This window comes from Pocillopora damicornis, chromosome 2, assembly GCF_964200805.1.
Source record: "Pocillopora damicornis chromosome 2, jaPocDami1.2, whole genome shotgun sequence".
Classification (NCBI taxonomy): Eukaryota; Metazoa; Cnidaria; class Anthozoa; order Scleractinia; family Pocilloporidae; genus Pocillopora; species Pocillopora damicornis.
Window position 1 is genome coordinate 13314638 of NC_142671.1, and position 21003 is coordinate 13335640.

At 35.9% G+C, this 21003-nt stretch overlaps 3 protein-coding genes across 5 annotated transcripts; 1 reads left to right on the forward strand and 2 right to left on the reverse strand.

The window, feature by feature from the left end:
- Positions 1-1447: 1447 nt before the first annotated feature.
- Positions 1448-4843, reverse strand: LOC113674844 (ADP-ribose glycohydrolase OARD1). Of its 3 annotated transcripts, none has more exons than XM_027191341.2 (5): positions 4559-4697; positions 3799-3898; positions 3517-3700; positions 2829-2887; positions 1448-2315 (listed from the first exon to the last, which is right to left on the reverse strand). In XM_027191341.2, the coding sequence occupies exons 1-5, from the start codon at positions 4579-4581 to the stop codon at positions 2100-2102; spliced, it is 582 nt and encodes a 193-aa protein (XP_027047142.2). In that variant the 5' UTR covers positions 4582-4697; the 3' UTR covers positions 1448-2099. The 3 variants fall into 3 exon arrangements, with proteins under 3 accessions (XP_027047142.2, XP_027047143.2, XP_027047144.2); XM_027191342.2 differs by lacking the exon at positions 4559-4697 and adding an exon at positions 4014-4221; XM_027191343.2 differs by lacking the exon at positions 3799-3898 and having other exon boundaries at positions 4559-4843.
- LOC113674776 (uncharacterized) lies at positions 4689-18652 on the forward strand. Its single transcript, XM_027191272.2, has 14 exons — positions 4689-5200; positions 6683-8185; positions 8411-8502; positions 8983-9050; positions 10439-10612; positions 11237-11451; positions 11994-12112; positions 12214-12336; positions 12926-13004; positions 13694-13828; positions 13987-14116; positions 15126-16084; positions 16748-16986; positions 17527-18652. Exons 1-14 carry the CDS (start codon positions 4933-4935, stop codon positions 17743-17745), a joined length of 4323 nt encoding a protein of 1440 aa, XP_027047073.2. The 5' UTR covers positions 4689-4932; the 3' UTR covers positions 17746-18652.
- LOC113674843 (uncharacterized) lies at positions 17759-20958 on the reverse strand. The gene is made up of 3 exons (XM_027191340.2): positions 19926-20958; positions 18644-18914; positions 17759-18267 (listed from the first exon to the last, which is right to left on the reverse strand). The coding sequence occupies exons 1-2, from the start codon at positions 20857-20859 to the stop codon at positions 18679-18681; spliced, it is 1170 nt and encodes a 389-aa protein (XP_027047141.2). The 5' UTR covers positions 20860-20958; the 3' UTR covers positions 17759-18267; positions 18644-18678.
- Positions 20959-21003: the final 45 nt, after the last annotated feature.

The following is a 21003-nucleotide window of genomic DNA, read 5'->3' on the forward strand; positions in this document are numbered from 1 at the left end:
TTTTGGCTATTTTACACTTAAGAAATGTAAAATGGTTTCCGTGTTTACATAGCCTGATGTAAACATGCGGGAGGTTGGGAGAACACGAGATAAGCGTAGGAAACCACGATGCGAAGCGGAGTGGTTTCCAGCTTATTGAGTGTTCTCCCAATCTCCCAAGTGTTTACATCTGGCTATGTAAACACAGAAACCATTTTACATTTCTTTTATAAAATAACTAAGGAAAGAGCCTCTTCTTGCAACGAAGGAAAGTGACGTGCTTGTTGTTGTTCATTTGGCTTTTTGGCCGTTTCTTGAATACTGGGAAAATTAAACTCCAAAGAAAAATTAGGAAAATCTTCTTAAAGAAACTGAGTTACTGCTAAATAAATAGCAGGGAGAACTCCGCGAGAAGATTCAGTATGAAAACCGTGTTTACATACACTCATGTAAAATGGTTAAATGGCCAATCAGAGCACACGTACTATTTGAATTATTTTATAAAGTTTTATTAAACTCTTGAATTCAAAGTAAATAGGTGGCATGTTGGCACACATGCATAAATTGGAGAAAATTGCAAACCTTTCACATTAAACTAAAATATATCTTTGTGTTTTTTTATGTGACATGACAAGTTTGTGCTGGTGCATATTAAATTGGAATTTTCTAATTCATGTCTGGTGAACATACATTAACCTAGGTTTAAGTGAAGGTTACTTTCACCATGGAATTTCATTTGTTTTTTTGAATTGTGAATTCAGTGTCTGTAGAGCCTCATAATGGAGCTGGGTAGTATTGCAGACAAATTTCATAAATAGGCCAGAGAGGTGAAGTTGGAGAGACCTTATTAGGCATCTTCTATCTTTACTAGTTGATCTCTGTTCTTTATTTTGGTGGAGAAAAGCCCTGAGGAAGGGGAGTGGGTAATAATAGAGGCAGCAGGACCCTTATGGCTTTCTCACAGACCCTTGAGAAAAATTAAAGCTGCTGCTTTAAGACATCCTAACATACAAAGATTGCGCTCGCTTAAATGTTACAATGATTTGCAACAATACTGAAAATCTGGAAAGTAACTCTTGCAAAAGACCATCAAATGCAAGGTGATCAGCTGTACTGGTAGTACTTTACTATGACTGGCTATCAATGTAAAACAATGCCTCGGTGGTGACTGGTTTGAGTGAAGCAACGTGAATGTGTTGTTGTGCTTGAGCAAGTGTTAAGAATTTTTGTGCTTCAAATGCATATTTGGACAATCTATGCTTGTCTTCGAAAAAAGCAACTGGTCCTTTACAACCAGTCTCCAGACAGTGCCCCACTTTGCATTATTTACCAATTTGATATTTATAGGTACCCATGCATGCACACCAAAAACATAAGACTACCATGTGATATTTCTTAACAGTGAAGTGTGGGTGCTTAGATTTTGTGTTAGGGTTTCTTGAATTAAACTACTGCAAATAAACCTTAATAAAGCAAGGTCGACTGTTTATTAATACTTTCTTATTCATATAATAATAAGGAAAAAACATCACTTAAAAAAAAGCAACAACAACAACAACATTTATACAACCCTAAAACAATGCATCTTTGACAGAGAATATCATGCCTTACTATTTAGAAGCATATCCATCTTGTATGTTTAGTAATTAAGAAAAGTAAACTTTTATATCTTGACCTTTCTATGTTCACAACATCACAGTAGTGGTAACTGTATTTTCTACATTTACCTTCCTAAAGTCTTAAGTTTACTATCCCACATCAACTAGCCTGTAAGAGAGCACTAGAAGTACATCAAGAGACAAAACAGCAAGGGCCTGTCTCTAAAAATTTTTTCGATCAGAAAATTTTCTCTCTAGCATGTCCAATCTCCTGCAGCTTTGACAATTGTGTTACAACCCTCTTAGGAGCATTTTGTAACTGATACACTGATCCAGTATAGACATTAAACACATGCAAAATTCTGAATGGAGAAACAGCAACAAATTAAATATACTTTTTTTTAACTTTCTAATTTAAACAATTTGTGACAAGAAAATTGAATAAAGCTACACATTTTATTCATGTGTTTTGAACGTGTTACTCTTTAAGGATTTCTGGATGAAAATGAAATCCTTTAATTCCTACAAGCTATAAACAGTCACATTAATATTTGTATCTTGAAATACTTGATGTATGATACCACTAACTCTGTACCATTGTAGACCATCTAAGCCACAACCAATCTTCGGCATTGATAGGCCAATCACATTGTGGGTAAGACAATGGTCTCTCATGGCTTCCAGTGATGACTGCAAAGTTTTGTATGTTGGTTTATGAAAAGACTTCTCCTTGGTGACCTAATAGGAAAACAGAATACAAACCATCAAAAGTCCCCTTGCACAAATAAAGATTAATTTTTGATCAGCAAACCATTATTTAAGTCTATGGCTGTAATTAGGAATTGTTGCCATTTTTCTTTCATCATTGCATATATGACACAAAAGTGCATTATTATTAGTGTTCGACACTGGAAACTTGAATTTTTTAAACCTCTTCACATATGAAGAGCCCTTTCATTTGAAATGGAATATACTGCAAAGGAACCCTTACAAATCATTTTTGTCTGTTTCATCATTTATTAATAATAAATGAAGAGACAAAAGTTTAGCGAGCTTATATTTGTTTTGAACAGTGCATCCAGAAAGTCGAAATTAAGTTCAGAAACTTCATCTGAGACGTGTTTTACAGATATCATGTACCAAAAGCTTGTAATAAAATTACACAGACTTTTTTTGAGTTATTGTTTGAACACATCATGATGACACTTTCTGAATCATTTAATTGTCACAGCCTGAGTTCAAAACCTTTACCAAGTAATAGACAAATCTTTCTCCTTTTTTCAAAATAGCTACACCTCCTGGCTTCTGCCCTAAGTTAAAGATAAAAGAAAAATGCATATAACAGCTGTTTGATTACAATTATCCAAATAATTATGCTGAAATTATGCAAACAAATGTCTTAGGTGCATGTAGCTTATAATAAGTAGTGTAACTAAAAAAAGTTTTTAGACACTTATGTTCTTTATGGTTGTTGTAACAATACTTAATAACAATTCCATTCAAAAGGTCGGTGGAAGCTGTCACCTGATGTGAAATCCCACTGAGTCACTTTCGACAATTACCTTCATTTCTGAACATTGTTTTCTTGCTGCTTCACCAAGAGGGGAGGGGGAGAGATGTAGAACTTCTGAGCTAGAAAAGTGAATACTGGCTTATGTTTTACTGCCATCACACATCTTAAATGAAATTCAAGTAGTAAGTGTTTAGGTATGGTCAAGCATTCAGCTGTAATGCATATATATGACTCAAGTTCAAATGCACTCCTGAGAAATACCATTTCTGCCTAACAGCAAATCCTGTAGAACTTTATATAATTTGAAACTGTGTTAAACACAAGATATTCAGAATCACAATTACAATTCCTTTATTGAAGGTTCAATCAACCTTTTTTTAATTGAGGATTCCTTTAAAGACCATACAGCATACTTAAAAAATATACCTTGACTTTTGATCTCCTCCACTCCTCCAAATTTATTTTTAAAGAGGACTGCTATCCCTTTGCCCATCCTGGCATCAGCACTTATACAGTGAGCAAGGGAATCACTGACAGGACATGAAAATAAGTCACCTTGCACCTCATTCAGTTTAGACAGTGATCTGGAATTTCCTGATTGGCTATCAGCCTGCAAGGTGTATATTAAGGTCTCATCAAAGTCATGCAAATTTAAAACTGCATGCAGTCAAATTTCCTGATTAAATGAACTTTCCACTGGGACTTAACCTGCTGAGACTGATAACCAAACTTGTATTTGTGATGTTTTCTTTTCTTAGGAGTTTGTTTGCTGTTGCTGGCTTCACCTTCCGATTCCATCTTATGTTTTCTGCAGGAATGACAGAAATAACGCAGCAATAGACACAGTTCACTAACTTGTTACATGTATGCATATGCAGAAAGATGGAAAATCAATCAATCAATGAATCAAATAGATAACTTACTCTATCATGTATCAATAGGTTAATATATGGTAAGCTGAATTTTAAATGCATTTTGATTGGTTCCTAGACACAGATGACATCACCATTAACAACATTTTTATCATCTAAAACAAATAGATTCTATGCCGAAGGTCTTTATAGTAATAGATCACAGAGGACATCAAAATTTGGTAAGAACATCAGTGACACACGGCTGCGTCTCCTGTGTAACTTTTTTTGTATTTACCACATTTTGACGTCATCTGTGACATGATCTATTACTGAACAGGCGCACTAGGACCTGGAATCTACAGTATTTGATAAATTCGCTGACAAGCAAATGAGTAAATAAAAAAATCCAAAAATAAAGGTACAGCTGAACGAATTTCAACTGATTAATCTTGATATCTTTACCTAGGTACGTACATGTAAATATAAAAAAATGTTTTCAATTAAAGTTTTTGGTTTAATTTTCAATCGATCAACTAGTTCAGACCATGCTCTAATAACCATGCTCTGATAAATAGAGACGTCATTTAGCTGAAGTCATGTAACATGTCACTAACCGAGGAACCAGGTACTTTTCCATTAATGTTGTTGCGCAAAACTTTCAGTTTCGAGAAAGAAGCCAGTCCAATCCAACAGGAAGTCTGACACATTAGGTACGTCATGTATGTTAAATTTTTACGTACCACTACCGAATTTTCTTTAGTTCAGATTCGCCTGCAGAATATTTTTTTCTGGTGAATCATCGCACTCGAATTTTCTATCACTTGGAGAATAGATTGAAAATTCAACGACTGGCCTATTTCACTGAGCTACTCTGCTTTCTACAGTTACAATTTTTATCCTTACGCAATTTCCCGAGGAGGAGGAAGTCCCTAAACGTCACGTGGTCTTTGACTTCCTTCTTTTCCTTCTTTCAGGAAGGGTACGGAAGATGGCGATTTCAAATTTACGAGGATTCCTCAACAAAATAGCCGACGACATAGGATCTGAAGATCTAGCTAGTTTAAAGTACCTTTGTGGTGACAAATTGGCCAAAAGAAGGTTAGAAAATATATCCACACCGAGGGAACTGTTTGTAGCCATTGGTGAGATTACCGAAGGCGAAGAGCAGCAGCTCTCTTTTTTAAGACAACTCTTTCATAACGTTGGGAGATTGGATTTAAAGGCTAAAGTTCAACGTTTTCTTGACTCCAGAAAAGGTGAGTTTTGCTGCGTAAAGGTTCATTTGAGTAAAGAAGGTTCGTCAATATAGTGTTTGCCAATCTGCAGTGCCCAGTTGTAAAAAGGGCGGATAACGCTATCCAACGGATAAATCTCTAGCCAGCGGATAAGTAATAGCAAAACGATAGAGATCTATCCAGTGGATAGCGTTATCCGATATTCGAACAACCGGGGCCTGGTGTTTGCGTTGCTGGCTTCCTTTGCACCCTTTAATTTAGGGAATCAATGGAAGGTTAACATTGTGTGGATATAATGGTCAGAGAATGCTAGAAGTGAAGTTGTGAAAAAATATTTAAGTTTTAAATTTTTGATACGACTGAAGAATTCATCCCCACAGGATTGGTATCGGCAACATTATGTTGTTTGCATCGCTAATATGAGTGTTCTAACATGGTATTTGGAAGCCTCAATGCAAGTTCGCCTCACACCATCTTTACACGTTTGCCCGCAGCATAAAAACAAGTTTGCCCTAAAGTTTTTCAACCTGTTTCTTTACGCTATACGGTGTTCTGTCTAAATCAAAATATATTTCCTTCATGGGTAATGTAAAGTTGCTACATTTCCCTTGTCTTTAAATTACCTGGTTTGACATTAACTTAATTATGCCTATGTTAGCAGAAATCAAATCAAAGAAATCTAGTTTTTCGAACTGGCTATAATTTACTTGGGAGCCAACACGTATTCTGAAGCAATGACCAATTTTCGAAGTCTGATAGTCAAACTCATATCATTGGCCCCAGTGTTTAATAGCATCCCATTATGCCTTTGGTCTCAATTATTTTCCCTTGAAAGAAAAATTGCAGATCTATATACATATATATATATTACAGTTTTGAAAGAAAATGAATGTTTTCTGCTTGCTTTATCTCAGGGGATGAATTTGCAATATTTAAGCTGGTATAGGTAAATCCTCTATAAACCTTATAACATAACTTGGAAACAATCTGTACCCTGATATGTGATAGCATATATTACATGGGACCCTATCCCAGTTTCCATGGCATAAAGCAACCACAAGTTTGGCATTTCCTCCCCCTTCTTCCTTACCCTTTCCCCCCCTCCTCCTCTCTCCATCAGGATGGGATTTCAGTCCTTCACAGGGTTACTCCAAGGATTTCAGGTTTGAGAGTGCCCCAACCAATAGAACACAATGAGGGGATGTATGAACTAACTTTTTCTTATAAGAAATTGGAAGAGAACCTTGTACACCTTACAGCATCCATGTTTTTGGGTCTCAAATATTTATTGAAATATGTACCACAACTATTCAAAGATAAATTCTTCTTTACTTTTTTTAAGGTTGTAAGAAGGATACCCATTTGAAATGGAGTATATGTTAATAAATATATTTAATTTACCTTGAATTACTGTGAGCATCAGCTAAGTGTCATCAGATGAATTAATTAATTTTGATCTTTAACCAGTCAGCCAATCATTTAAACTGATATTTTTTTTTGTAGCAAATGAAACCAGGACTGATGGACATTATGCTCTACAGAACAATTTCAACAACACAATGAATGGAAGAGCCTCATCAGCTGTTTATTCTGGTACAGGTCAAAGTTCAGTATCTATGTACCATCGAAATGAGATGCCAGGTCAAATAAGAGGCTCTGTCTGTGGTTCACCCTATGTATCTTTGCCAGTGGAAGGGGCCACTCAACAGGCTGGCAATCGTTTGCAGTCAGACATCGTTAATGTTGTGACAGGTGTAGATCAACATGCTCATCAGTATACTCAGTATCCTATGGAAAATATGGCACCATTTAGAATTAATCCAGTCCAAAGTTATCCAGTCCAAAGCTATCCAGCCCAACGTTTTCCAGTCCAAAATTATCCATTCCAAAATTATCCAGTCCAAAATTATCCCAGTTTTGTACAAACTTGTGGTCCAGGGGAACAACAAAGACCTTCCTCTAGAGAAGAGCGAGAGTTTCCCCCTTATAGCCAAACTCTTGGAGGGAATCCATCAGGTCAGCAACAGCCTACTTCTCAGCCAGATTATGGAGGTAATATTGTTGTGGAACAGCCGAAACCACCACCTGAAGTGCAGCCAAACCCCCTTGTGTACCAAACCCAACACAGTGTCCCATTTGGTCAACAAGAGCAACCTTCTGATAAGATAGAACATTGTGAAAACTCTCAAGATCCTGCTGAATTTCCTCCAAACAATCAGAGAACAACTGTGGATCCAGGATCTCTTATGACTTTACACTTGGGAAATTCAACTATCAGCAGCAATGCACAACCTGTAGGAGTAAATGACAATGATCATCCAGAACAATGGAGCTTAACAGTACATCCAAATGATATCAATGTAGGAGCTTCCAGCACCTCAGGGTCAGGTAAATTGCCAGGCAACAATTCTGTCCAACTTGGAAGAAAAGATGAACTAGACAGTCCAAATCAAGGAGCTTCTGATATTCATTTTGGTGAAACTAATCCAGAGGATCACAAAGAACAAGGAAGTTCCACAATGCATGTAGCTGAAAATAGTTTTGGATCTTCTAACACCTCAGTCTTAGCTAGACTGAGGCCAAGCAGCAATCAAGCCCAACTTGGAGGAAAGGATGACAAAGGCAATCCAAATCAAGGACTTTCAAGTACACATTTTGTTGAAATTCATCCAGAATCTTCTATGGGCTCAGTCTCTGATGACTTAACTGTTAGCAGTGTAGCTCATGATGTTGGAATTAATGATGAAGATCATCCAGAGCAAGTTAGTGTAAGAGTAGACCCCACACTAATGGCAAGCACTACAGGCTCCAGTCAAGTCACAAGAAGTTCATCTTCAGAGAAAGTTCCAGTTGAAAGAGCTGTGTCAGTCAATTATGATACCGAAGTTGCAGCACATTTACATCAGAAATGCCCAGTTGAGATGAGCTATAACTGTTTTAAAAAATATTTCAGTAGTAAAGACAGTAAACTACTGGGTAAAGGAGGCTTCGGGAAGGTTTATGAAGGTACAGTTACTGTTAGCTTACTCAGTAAATGTGTCATGGTCTCAGTTGGAGATGGGAGGGAGGGATGAATATTAGGGATAGAATGCAGATGATGCACTGTGGGAGTATTTTATTGTAAAGTTACAGAAAATATTTCATATCCCAATAAAAAGCACAATAAGGCTGATTAACTATTAAGGTAGAAGTGTGGTACTAATTGATTGTATTTGTCTTCCTGTCTTTTAGGTACCAAGAAATTTCATGGTCAGACTGTTGTCATCAAAGAAGAGCACCAGACTTACTCTGGACTTCCCCAAGGTGGAGCACAATTAAAGAGGGTAATGATATATAATATATACCACATATAATTGTGTATTAAATCAAAGCTTATTGAGACAAAGATGCAAAAACTCTCAAGATGAAAAGCTTCAGATTTGTAACAGGATTGATTTGTGTTTTATTTGTTGAATAAGAAAATAGTTATCTTGTGTCATATCACCCATATTTAAATCGCTGGCAATCCTGGTAATCTGAGTGACATTTTGCAGTGTGATTTAATCAGGAATCTGCTCTTCCTATTGTGAAATCATGCAATTATAATTTCAGGCTAAATTGCACTTAACCCAGCTCAGGTACCATTGGAAATCAATGTACAACATGGGGAAATTTTAGAACCCAACCCATGGATTTATTGAGAAAGTATCAGGCACTTGAAATACATGTATACCAGTGTAAGGAACAATTTGATTTTGAGTGAAAAGTCACCTTGGGTACTCTTGTACTCAATAGAACTCAACATGATTTTGATTTTGCTTCAGGAAAAAAAAGTTGGTTATATTAAACATCCCAATTTGATGCCCCTTTATGCTTTTTGTGAGGAGGAAGGGTGAGTCGACAAAGTTGAATGTTTTTATTTGTTATAAATGTATTTTATAACAATTACCTTACATGTACATCAGAATGCAGAAGATAATTTTGTGTAATCATAAAAATTACAATTTCCTCAATTATGATTAGTTAAAATATCTTCTATTTTCCACTAATTTTTTTGCCCAGTTGTTGTGGGACAGTTTGTTATGGGACAATTTGTTATCACACAATAACCATAGCAACAACCACTTGTCCTGAAAAAAAAAGAATAGGGAATTTCCAAAATGGAGGAATATTTTACTTAGACATTGTCTCTACTGGAGATGTTTGTCCTACCATAATTTCCAGCCGATTACCCACAGGTAATCTGTTAATTTTTCCACAAACAGTTGTTAGTGCAGGTTATAGGAAGATGCAGGTATTACAATAATTTTTAAAGCTTCTGGTATATTTTTAAAACTATAAGCAGAAAAAAAACTAGAGATGATAAGATCCACTAAAGATACTCTTCAAAAAACTGTTAGTAATAACTCATTTATTTCGCACAGATTGCTCATTATAATAAGAGACTTTAATGCTCTTGATGAAAGCCAACGCAAATCAAAAACATACAAAACTTGGTAACAATGAAAGCTTTTATCTTGTTTGTACTCTTACTTTCTTACCTTGTTAATTTCACAGCCTTTTTTTTTTTTAATTTCAAAAAACAATTCTCACCTACAGGGGAAGTGAACTTGAAAAAGCTGGCTTCAGAGTGATTCACACCGAAAATGATGCTGACATGTTCATTTCGTGGCACTGCATAATTAATGACGCAACAGAATTTTCGATGCATCAGTGAAATTTTCTTAGCTAGCATTGCTTTGAGTTAAAGAGTAATTTTTCTTTTCAAGCAATTTCTTCAACTCAGAGATCTCGAGATATTGATTTTTTTAGAACAGATTTTTACAAGTGGTACCATTCTCAATGAAACAGTGAAGACAAAAAATGAGAAAATTATTAGTTGCATGCTAAAGGATATCATGTCAACAAAAACAATGAAGGAACTTTGTGCAAGTGGATGATTTTCTTTTTTTTTTTTGAGTGTGGGTTATCTGCCAGTGTGGGTAATCTGTTGAAAATTTTTTCTTGTTATTGCAAAAATTGACCAATGTTGGTAATCTACCGCACGGGTAAATGGATGGAAATTACAGTAAATGATTTGTTTTTTTCAGAAATTGTAATGGTTAATTGGTAGCAGGACTTTGTTTCATTCAATTGTGTCTGTAACCATACTCATAAATGACAAATCGGACTCGTGTTTTGTGGTTGTCCAATTGTGTTAATCACTTGCATGATTACAGACAATTGGACTCCATTTGGTACTATTACCATTATTTATCAATCTCTGTTTCCTCTCTGCAGCAAACCACGCTGTCTTATGTATCCTAAAATGCACACTGATTTACACAAGGCTCTACGAAAGCACTTAAAAGGCGATCCAAAATTACCTTTTGGCATTAGACTAAAGATTGCCCTTCATACTGCCAGGGGACTGCATTATTTGCATACAGAAGTGGAAAACGAGAGATGTGTAAGGTTTGTGCTCTGATGTTGTTTTATCACATTTATTTTTACTAGGCTATTGATGTTCATTGAAAATTGTTATGATTTTATAGACAATAAAAACAACAACAATGATAATATGTATTTATTTATATTGATAATGACAGTGAAAATACTAATAATTATAATAATAATTATAATACTACGGTTAAGAAATTCTAATATTTGTAATAGTGATATCAATAATGTTAATAGTTATTATAAATAATATAACAATTTTTTCCAAACTTCCATATTTCTTGAATTACATAATTACATAACTCAGAACTACATATTAAGCAACAACAGGAACAAACCTGTCACTTCTGTTCAAACTGTGAATTTAATGAAAAGAGGATGCCCCAAGACTAGATTATGATTTTTAAATAATGAGAACAATAATAGTCATTATGGTGGTTATCCTGATACTTATTGGGACACTGATAATGATGACAACATTAATACTGAACTTCATTTTCTAAATTCTCATGAAAGTTTTCTTTTAACATGTCTATAGTTAAAAAAATATAATTTATAGTACTTAAAATGCAGTGGGTCATTATAAAAGCACAATGCAGTTTTGCATTCTTCTCTATTGATATTGATTTTATTTTGTAGGCAGGAAATTGTACACATGGATGTAAAGCCAGGGAATATATTTCTTGATGAAGAGTTTAATGCACGTCTGGGAGATGCTGGAATGGCTCAGGAGTTACCTATGGATTACTCTTATGCATCTCTCAGTCAGATTCGTGGAACAACTGGATACCTTGATGCATTTCTTAAAGAAAGACACTTTAAACCTGTTAATGACATTTTCTCATTTGGAATAGGTATGCAGTTGCTCAAATTGTGTTATTTATGAGAATTGTAAGAAAATATTGTGGGTTTGTTATAATGGGATCTATCTAAAAGGGATTGGACATGGTCTAAAAAACTCTTTTTGATATAAATGAACATTTGTTGATTCAATTTCCTGTCATTTATGTGAGGTTAGCTCTTTATTACTTGTGATGAAGTTTTTACAAACTTTGCCTGTTAGTGTTGCTCTAAGGCTCAAACTCTTTTGCTCACAAAGAAACACTTGCCATATCGTACTAGTTATACCAAGGGCCTCCTGGAAGGCTATCTTAAAGGAACTTGAAAACAGGTGGTCCTCATCCTTGTTAAAGACCAGCAATAAGGGTGTTGTTTTTTTACCCTAAAATTTCTTTAAAATTCCCAATTATATTTTGAATTTATGCTTTTGACTATTATTGTTTTAGATTACAGGCTCGTTTAACTGTTATTCACCTCAGTCTGTTTAATTGACAGACTAATTAAAAGTGAATTGAAACCTTACCCTGTAAACTGTTTACTATGTTTAATTTTTCAGTGCTCCTGGAACTTCTCACTCAAAAGAGAGCTGTTGAAAACAATGTGACCTTGTATGACAAACTTTATAAAGAAGGAGTGTTTTCAGATGTAAAAAACTTAATTGGTTCAGCACAGAAGGTAACAATAAAAATATTTTGTGCGTCATGGCAATATGTCTATTTTAAGTTAGAACTTGAAGTATCATCATGATATTAAAATGTTTTGTGTATTGCTGCTAGGATGTGTGGCCTGAAGGTGGAGATGAAAAAGGTTTCACTGAAGAATTTGCTAATCTTGCAATAAACTGTGTAAAACCACCAGAGGACAGAGAAAAACTGCCAAATGTGTGCAAGAGACTAGAGGTAAAGAACATTTTGAAGTTACTTTTGTCTGCTAGGCTGTATTTAGATGTTAGGTGCCTTGAAGTTAAGAGACTTAACTTATCATAATGATTGTAGAACATCTTTAGTTAGCAACTCAGCCACCCACCTCACTCCCACCTATTGAAGGCCTGTCATGATAGAGTGGTGGGACCCTAAAAAGCAGATTTTACCCTCTTTAAAAGAAAAGAAAGTCAGCAAAATGCTTAAACATTTCATTGAGAATCTCCAAGCCGCTAGATTTAAAGATTCAGGTAGAGTTTAGGATGCAACAGGACAACAGTGACATATAACCTGCATAACGCAAGCTAGGTGACTGAAACAGCTGCTCAGAAACCAGATATTAACATTTTAAGGGAAAAAATATGGCTTTGATTACAAGGCTTGAATAGAAAAGTGAAAATGTGTAATGTTTGAATGTACTATTATTAATAATTGTTTCAAATCAGTATGGGCACTTTTCCATCCATTTACCCTCAAATCCCATGCAAATTGTACTGTAAAGGTACATGTATTTCTGTAAAGTAGAACAGTAAACTAAACATAAAATGTTTTGATGTCTTGCAAAAAGGACTTACTGGACAAGAAAGGAGTCAGTAAATATTCCAAAGAAGGAGCCCATTGTGTTTCTTGTCTACTAAATCATTCATGTATGTATCTCTTGAAAATCCAGCAGTTTGATGTACTTATTGTATGATAATAATTAACTAGAGTTGGCCAATTTTGACCAGTGTTCTTGGCAGTAAGGGTAGGCTGGTACCATTTTTTTAATACATTAAAAACTGCATCGCTAAGTGGAGGTTGGGTGCCTGAAACATCCAGAAGCTTTCGCTGTTGGCAGCCAGCTTCCAGATGGAGACTGCTCCTATAGCTAGCAAATCCTGGTACCCAACCACGAGCCCCGACACAAGAAAAAGAAACAGGCACCCATCATGCTAAATGAACAGTGGAAAGAGGGAAGGAAGGAGTGGAGAAAACTGCCTGGACAATGAACTGCCTCTCCGAACAACGCTGAAAATTTGCGCTCAAAGTACATGCAAAAACACATCAAATGAAGAGCACATGGAATTCTGATGCATGTGCAAAACCACTGACTACTAGAGAATTCTGATGCTCTGTGTTATTAACTCTGACTGTTAAATTGCTTTTAACTACAAAATTATAAAGTACATGATAGTTATTATTTGACTAATTACAGTGTATGTAAAAATTTAATTATATTCTTATATTGTTGATAGTTAAATGCATCTTTATTAGCCTTTTCACAACTCAGATCCCCATTTTCCATATCTGGATCTCTTAACTTATCTATTAAAATTCATTTTTTTCTTGCCAATAGCAAAGTATTTGGGAGTGAGGTCACATGGCTGCAGCACTGTTCAGAAGTGTGACTATTTTTGTGCTACATGTTTGATGCAAGCATGCCGAAACCCTCTGGAATGTCCATACCATGGGCCTGCTGAACCTCCAATTGGTATATCTTATCATTTAGAAGTGTTAAGGCTAATTTATATAGTTTTGTAGTAGTGTGGTTTGATTGGTTTGCAGTGCATCTTGGACTTTTTAATAATTAGGAATGATGGATACAATAAGTTACACTTTTTTTAATATAGGTGATTTGTTTAATTGTAGGAGGATCGGATACATATGCAGTTCTAGTTTGTGGAAATGACCCAGACTCACCAAAGACAGCTACAATCTTTCAACATGATTTAATAGGCTTTAAAAGTGTTTTAACTGATTGCCGCATTGTTGGAGTTAGGTAGGGCTCTAGGATCATAGGCTTAAATACTGGTTACTTACTCATATTTAGCCAATTTTGGGCACTTACTTGACTTGATCTAGATTGAAAGTGTAAGATAGGGGCTTCAGATGGGATTATTGTCCTGGCCCTGGTTGATCAAAGGGTGGATAACCCTATCCACTGGATAAATCTCTATACTTTGGTTAGTACAGTATGTTTTGTCAACTCTTATCCACTGGCTAGCAATTTATATGTTGGATGGTGTTGTCTGCTCTTTGAACTACTGAGCCCTGGAGTTTACTCGCATGTACAGGGTAGATTATTTTGAATTATTTTTACTTACAATGACTGTAACAGTTTTCTTGTCCTCATTGCTAATTTGGTTAAGAGCCATGGTCAAAAAGGTTATGGATCATAAATTAAATTAACACCACATGTAATGCAATGCTCCAAAATCCCTGCTATGTTGGAAAAAAAATTGGATACCAGGCTGCACCTTAATGGTTACAGTTCAGTTTTGGAAATTGTTGATGTCATTTCTATGATCAACAAAGTTATAGACAATTGTGGATGTAAGTGGGAGTTAAATTATCATCCAGATCCAAGGGTTTCCAATGATACTAGGTGGCCAAAGTTGTGCTGGGAGAAGTCACTGCTTGTGCATGAGGTTCAATTACCTAAAGATTGAGTATGGTTAAAAGAGGCTAACCATCACAAATGGAAACATTCAAAGAAGTTATAAATTTAAATTACTGCCAAAATGATACAAATCTTAAGCATGGTCCTTTTGTTTTTCATGAATAAATCTTGGCTGATCCAAAGCTTAAAATTATTCTGTGTCACTGTGACCTCATTTTCTTTTTCTTATAATTCATAATAATGCCTCAATCTAAGAAGGTGGCCATGAAATACCTAACCATTACTATTCTGAGTTATAAATATTTGAGTGAGGTATTTGTCCTTATAAAAACAGTAAGTTTCTTACTCTTTTAGTGCCACATGACCGTTCTTTTTTTCTTGCTTTTAGGAAAGATCACATATTTACCATTACACCGAATACACCAAGAGGTACATCACAATCCAACCTAGTTAAAAAAGCTCTACAAGACCTTAAACAGAAGCTTCAAGGAAAGACGAATGTGTTTGTTTATTTTTATTTTTCTGGTCACAATGATCATAATGGCAACTTGCTATGTTCTTCTGAAAATGATTGCCTAATGGAGGATGATTTGAAAAAGCACCTAAACCTTCTCAGTCCCCATGTCCGTGAATTCTTGATTATTTTGGATTGCTGCTTTGCTGATGGCAATATTGCTTCAGATCATCTTAAGGATGAAACCTATTTAGTTCAAAAATCACCTAACCCAGTGAATGTGGAGGCCCCACCACATCCTCTTGAGTCACTGTGCAGTAAACTACGAAAGGCAAGTGGCGATGAGAACTGTTGTGCTACTGACAAGAGTCCTATTTCAAATACAGATTTAGACATAGCAGCAACTGATTTTAGTGCTGTGGATGGGAATGTGATCCACAAAGCTCCAGTTACACCATCTTTTAACATACGTCAGTGGTCTTCTTCATCATCTCAACAATCTTCCTATGCTTTGGCCAGAACAGGAAGCTTTCTGACACGCTTCATAACTTGTGGGTTGCGTGGTGCACATGATTGTAAAGTTACAAACTGTAAATTTTGTGGTGCATTCAAAGATCAAGCCAAATCATTGGGTTATATTACTGCTTCAAACCTGGAGGATTTCTTCTCAAAGCACGTGGAAGAAGCTGCCGCTAAAGCTGGTGGACGAAGGCAGCATCCACGCATACGAACACTTCACTCAAAGGACACAATACTGGCTTTTTACAATGAAGAACCATTGTGTGATGAGATGGTGTTCAAATCGGCCTCTGGGTATACAGAACGAATTGTAGTTAAGGAGTTCCCTCTTCACCTTTTTGATTTTCAATGCATGGTGTTTGACAAGGTTAAAGGTAAATATATTTTAAAACACAAGTTGATTAACAAGCTAATGATTCTGCATGCCGTTTTGTTTAGTTTACAGCAATTAAACTGGAATGTTTTGGATTATAATCATACAGTCACGAATTTCACTCTACACATTAAAAAAATTAGAAACAGATCAACAATGAAAGGTAATAAAAGTGAGTGACTGAATAAAGAGAGGAAGTGTTGGGGACAATCGCCATTGGTAGTTTTAAGTTGCAACAATTACAGGTAGAACATTTTTTTCTCAGACTAAAATGTTTACAAAAAAGAAGTGGTTTTTTAAACATTTTATGATAAAAATTTTCGTAAAGGCATATTAAAAATATGTTGACGATGTTTCGTCATTTGGCTGACCGTCTTGTCTATGAGATGCTTTTCATCAAGCAGCACAATCCTAGTCTCAACACGCAGGTTGATTCCATTTGCGCAAAACTCTTTGTTTAAAAGAACATTCCATCACCTATTATCTTTTTAGTATTCAAACATTTTTTATCTTTCACTATAATGACGTTAGCCAAACATCAAAACGTTGTCAACATATTTCTAATATACTTTTATGAAATGTTTTATTATAATTTTTTATCGTTAAATACTAAAATGTTTGCCAATTTAATATTTTTCTCATAAATACCACTCATGTTGTGCAGATCACCTCCCCACTTGTGCCGAGGTAAAGCACCTCCAGATTCTCTGTGATGATGAGGAAATTGGGAGCACATCTTATGTAGACCTCAAAGATTACCTTAGACAGGGGTATGATGTCAGATGTCAGTTAAGGCCATGTTATAGTATTGTAAGAGGTCCAGTGGTAGTTGAGATCCAAACTTACAAGAATCAGGTTCTGACTCTTTTGAACTCTCTTCAGTTGTCAAGAAATGAACAACAGGTTTGTTCTTCTTTCAATATTATTGCTACAGTGACTTTTGATATGCCTGAAAATTTCCTCTAGAGCTCTTAACATTTTGTGCAGTTAAAACAGTGGCTTAATTTGTGGTTAGCTCAGGGAACTTGGGGTGGAGTGGTCAGAGTGTAAGACCTTGCCATGTCATTCTGAGATTGCATTGCTTTTGTAGGCCAAACACTACTTGCATATAGTGCCTCTCTCCACATAGAAGTATTTTTGATGAGTATTGGTGGACTGTCATGGAAACCCATGAAAATGCGTGAGGGTAACCAGTGATGGACTGATTTTCGAGGGGTTGGGTCCTACTCAAGCTTCTCACTGGCATATGGAGGCATAAGTTATCTTTTTTTTTGTTAAAGAAAGGGGTGAAACATGTATTAGTATCTGCCTCCCTCAAGCCACTTCCTTGTTGCAGGTGTACACATTCTACTATGATACACACCAATTAAAGGGGAATGCAAAGCTGTGTTCAAGCACATGCTACAAAGGCTGTCACCTGACTTTAAATGGTTCTTTTCACAGGATTGTGTTACCTTTGAGATGAAAACTAGTGAGAAATCTCTCAATGCTGAGGATGTCAGAGAATGCTGTGATGAAGACCCCAACCTCAATGGTCTTAAGGAAAGCTCTGTGGGAAAATCAATTGCAGTGATTCTGACAGAGGCATCTGTGCACCAAGGAGTGTTAGAAATAAAGGTTTCAGACCAAAGCATGGACTGCTGTTTTACTCAGCAGGATTGAACAGTACACCATTGAATGTCAATAATTGAATATGTTCTGTGGAAGGTTTTGAACAACTGAAGATTGCACCTAGATTTGTATTGATAACGCTTAGATTCTTATATCTTATATCAATGATCGGTCTCTAAATGGGAAGAATTTTGAATTTTACCTTACTTATAATTCATTTAGCTGTAGTTAGTGAAGTCTGAAAGAATGAACATCAAGAATTTAAATGAAAGTTTGACTCTTTGAAAGATAAGCCTACTCTTGCTGCAGCATGTTTTCTAAAAATATTTAATGGTCGAGTTAATTATTTCATCAGTGTAAAAATATTTGGAAATAACAAATTATAAATGATATTATAATGCATGCTGTAATAACTGATAAGTTACACTTCCAATAATTGGCTTATGGCTGTGTTATATTTGTTCTTATAAAACTTGAGTTTATTTCTTTGCCAAGGCTTGAACTACAAAGAAATTCAGTGGACCCCTTTCAGCATGTTTCACTTGTCCAGTCAAAGCTCCCACTAGCCATTATCTGTTGAAAGCAAAAAAATTGTGTGCAATTTACAATCACAGGTAATGATCCTTCAGGTTGGACAGAGTGGAAGTGTGAAATCCAATCTGGAACCAAAACAACAATAACACTGCATTTATGCAAGGGTCTGTATTTACTTAAAGAATTCTCTCTTTGCATTAAAAGAGTTTTCAGGGTATTTAGTAGACATGTGAGATTGGTGAATTCTGGGTCCACAACACAGAAAATATTTTTATTAATAATTCAGATGTAGAGCCTTTATCTGGCATATTTTATAAATACTTTGCATCATTTTCCAGAAAAGAAATACCTGAAAAATTGACAGATAATCTTTGCAAGGTTTGCAACTGTTATTTAGTTTCAATAAAAGTACTACCTTAGTGCATAACATGTTGATGAAGTTTTTGATATTCAAAATCCTTCTTTATCTTGCTCCAGAAGCCATTTATGATAAAAGTTGAGCTTACGGTCATTAGGGGTAACACTCTTCCAGTCACCAAGGCAAAATATTCTATATGAATCATCTCCATATTTTCCAATGCCATACAACTCAATAGGGTAAGTCCAGTCTTTAGTAAGGAATTCCTCTGAAAATCTTATGATGATTTTGGCTCTTTTTTCATGTAGACCCAATGGCTGGAGGAGCTCTGGTAAATAAGGAAAATTCCATGACTTGAAGTGAAATTATTGTGTCTTAATGTTTTACTTGTGCATTATAAAATAATTAAAATAGTATGTGCGCTCTGATTGGCCATAAAACCATTTTACATGAGCGTATGCAAACACGGTTTTCGTTCCTCTTTCATTAGTTATTTTATAAAAGAAATGTAAAATGGTTTCTGCGTTTACATAGCCTGATGTAAACACTTGGGAGGTTGGGAGAACACTTGATAAGCTGGAAACCGCTCCACTTCGTGTCGTGGTTTCCTACGCTTATTGAGTGTTCTCCCAACCTCCCGCGTGTTTACATCAGGCTATGTAAACACGGAAACCAATTTACATTTCTTCATTATCACCTTTGAAACAAACATATTCTGCCTTACATATTTCTGGGTGGAGAGAGGCATCATGGTAATGAACTATCTCACCCAAGAACAGCACATAATAACTATCTATGACTCAAACCCTGATAGTTTGACCTGTAATTTGGCATGCTAACTATTTCGGCCACCATGTCATAGACAATAATTTTCATTGATCAGAGAGGTTCTTTTTCCAAAACAGGGCACACTCTCTACAGAGCTTTCAGTAAGTTTTAGAAAGGAACATTGCTTATCTGGAAAGGTAGATCAATAATAATTTAGTACCAAAGAGAGGGTAAACAATGATTTTCCAGGGTTTGGTCAACATGGACAAATTGAGAGTTGATTCCTAAATTAGAAATTAGAAAGGGTGGACTGGATGTGAAATGATACTGTATTTGACTCTTGGGAATTATTTTCGAGCAGAAAAATAAGACAACACAACATCAAGGAAAAGCACAAATTTTCCCTGGGGCTGTAAAAGCACACCCGGGAGGGTAGCTGACCGATGGTGCTCTTTTATTGATTTGAAACCTCCAAATTATGAGCCTGCTTCTGAAATGCTTCCATTGGAATGCCCATCGTGTTGGCTCCTAGAAATCATCCCATTTGAGCCAAAGTATATCTAAAGCTTACCCGCAATTCTTTTCCAATCCGCTATTTTTGTAGCTTCGGGATCAGGATATTTCTTAAAAAAATCCCACATGACTGGAATAGCTTTCCTTCCTGATGTTCTGTTTAGAAATATAGTTGCAACAAGCAGTTTCCATGGGTCATGGAAAAGGCTCTCTTGAATCAAATTGAACGGAGATTTAGGAGGGATCCACTTGGATACAAATTTTGAATTTTTGAAGACTGGATCACTTGATTTGAAGTAGTGACTCGAAACAGTAGTAGCTGTAATTTCACTTCCTGTTTGATTGTCACAATTTGTATTTTCATCAGTACCAATCATCTTGGTTAACTTTAAAGTGTTCGAGTTTCTCACTTTTCTTTTACTTGAGATCTTACGATATTTGAAACCATCAGCTGCTTGTTTTCGCGCCTCTTTCCGTTTATTGCATATGAACTTTCTACTTTCGTCTGTCTTCGACTTTCTAACTCTTTTATTATGTGTGACTCTAAAACGATTTTCAGGGACAGACTCGCTTCGTAACCGTCGTTTTAAATTGCGATGTTGTACTAGTTCTTTTCGCAAACTGTTAGCTTTTAGAAAATACGGAGAAGTCTTTTGAGGATTCAAAGTCCTCTGCAGGGTGAATACGTGTTTGTTTCCTACTTCATCTTGTGGTGTTTCCCGCTTTATCGCCTCTGCTAGATCATTGAACCCGCTTGAAATACGATCGATATCTGAAACTGCAAGAGAATTAGGAACTCGGAAATCAAAATCTTCGATCGAGGGGTGACTTTCCTCAGTTGTACGTGAAAGGTACCTCTGCAGCTCAGCGCGCGAACGAAATTTTCTTCCCTCTGGACTGATAATACAGACATCCATTTTTCCTTTCGTTTTCCCACTCTTTCGTTGAGTTACCAATTTCCTCCACTCTGGAATACCTGATGAAACATACATGCTATCCACGATCTCCCCTAGAGTATTTTTCCAAAGAATTCCAAGAAAACAACCAGAACATCAACAATCCACCATTTTCATTTCCGCGCAGCTCCTGGAAACAAGTTTCCATCCCAGGGTCTAGCCGAGAGAATGATAGCAGAT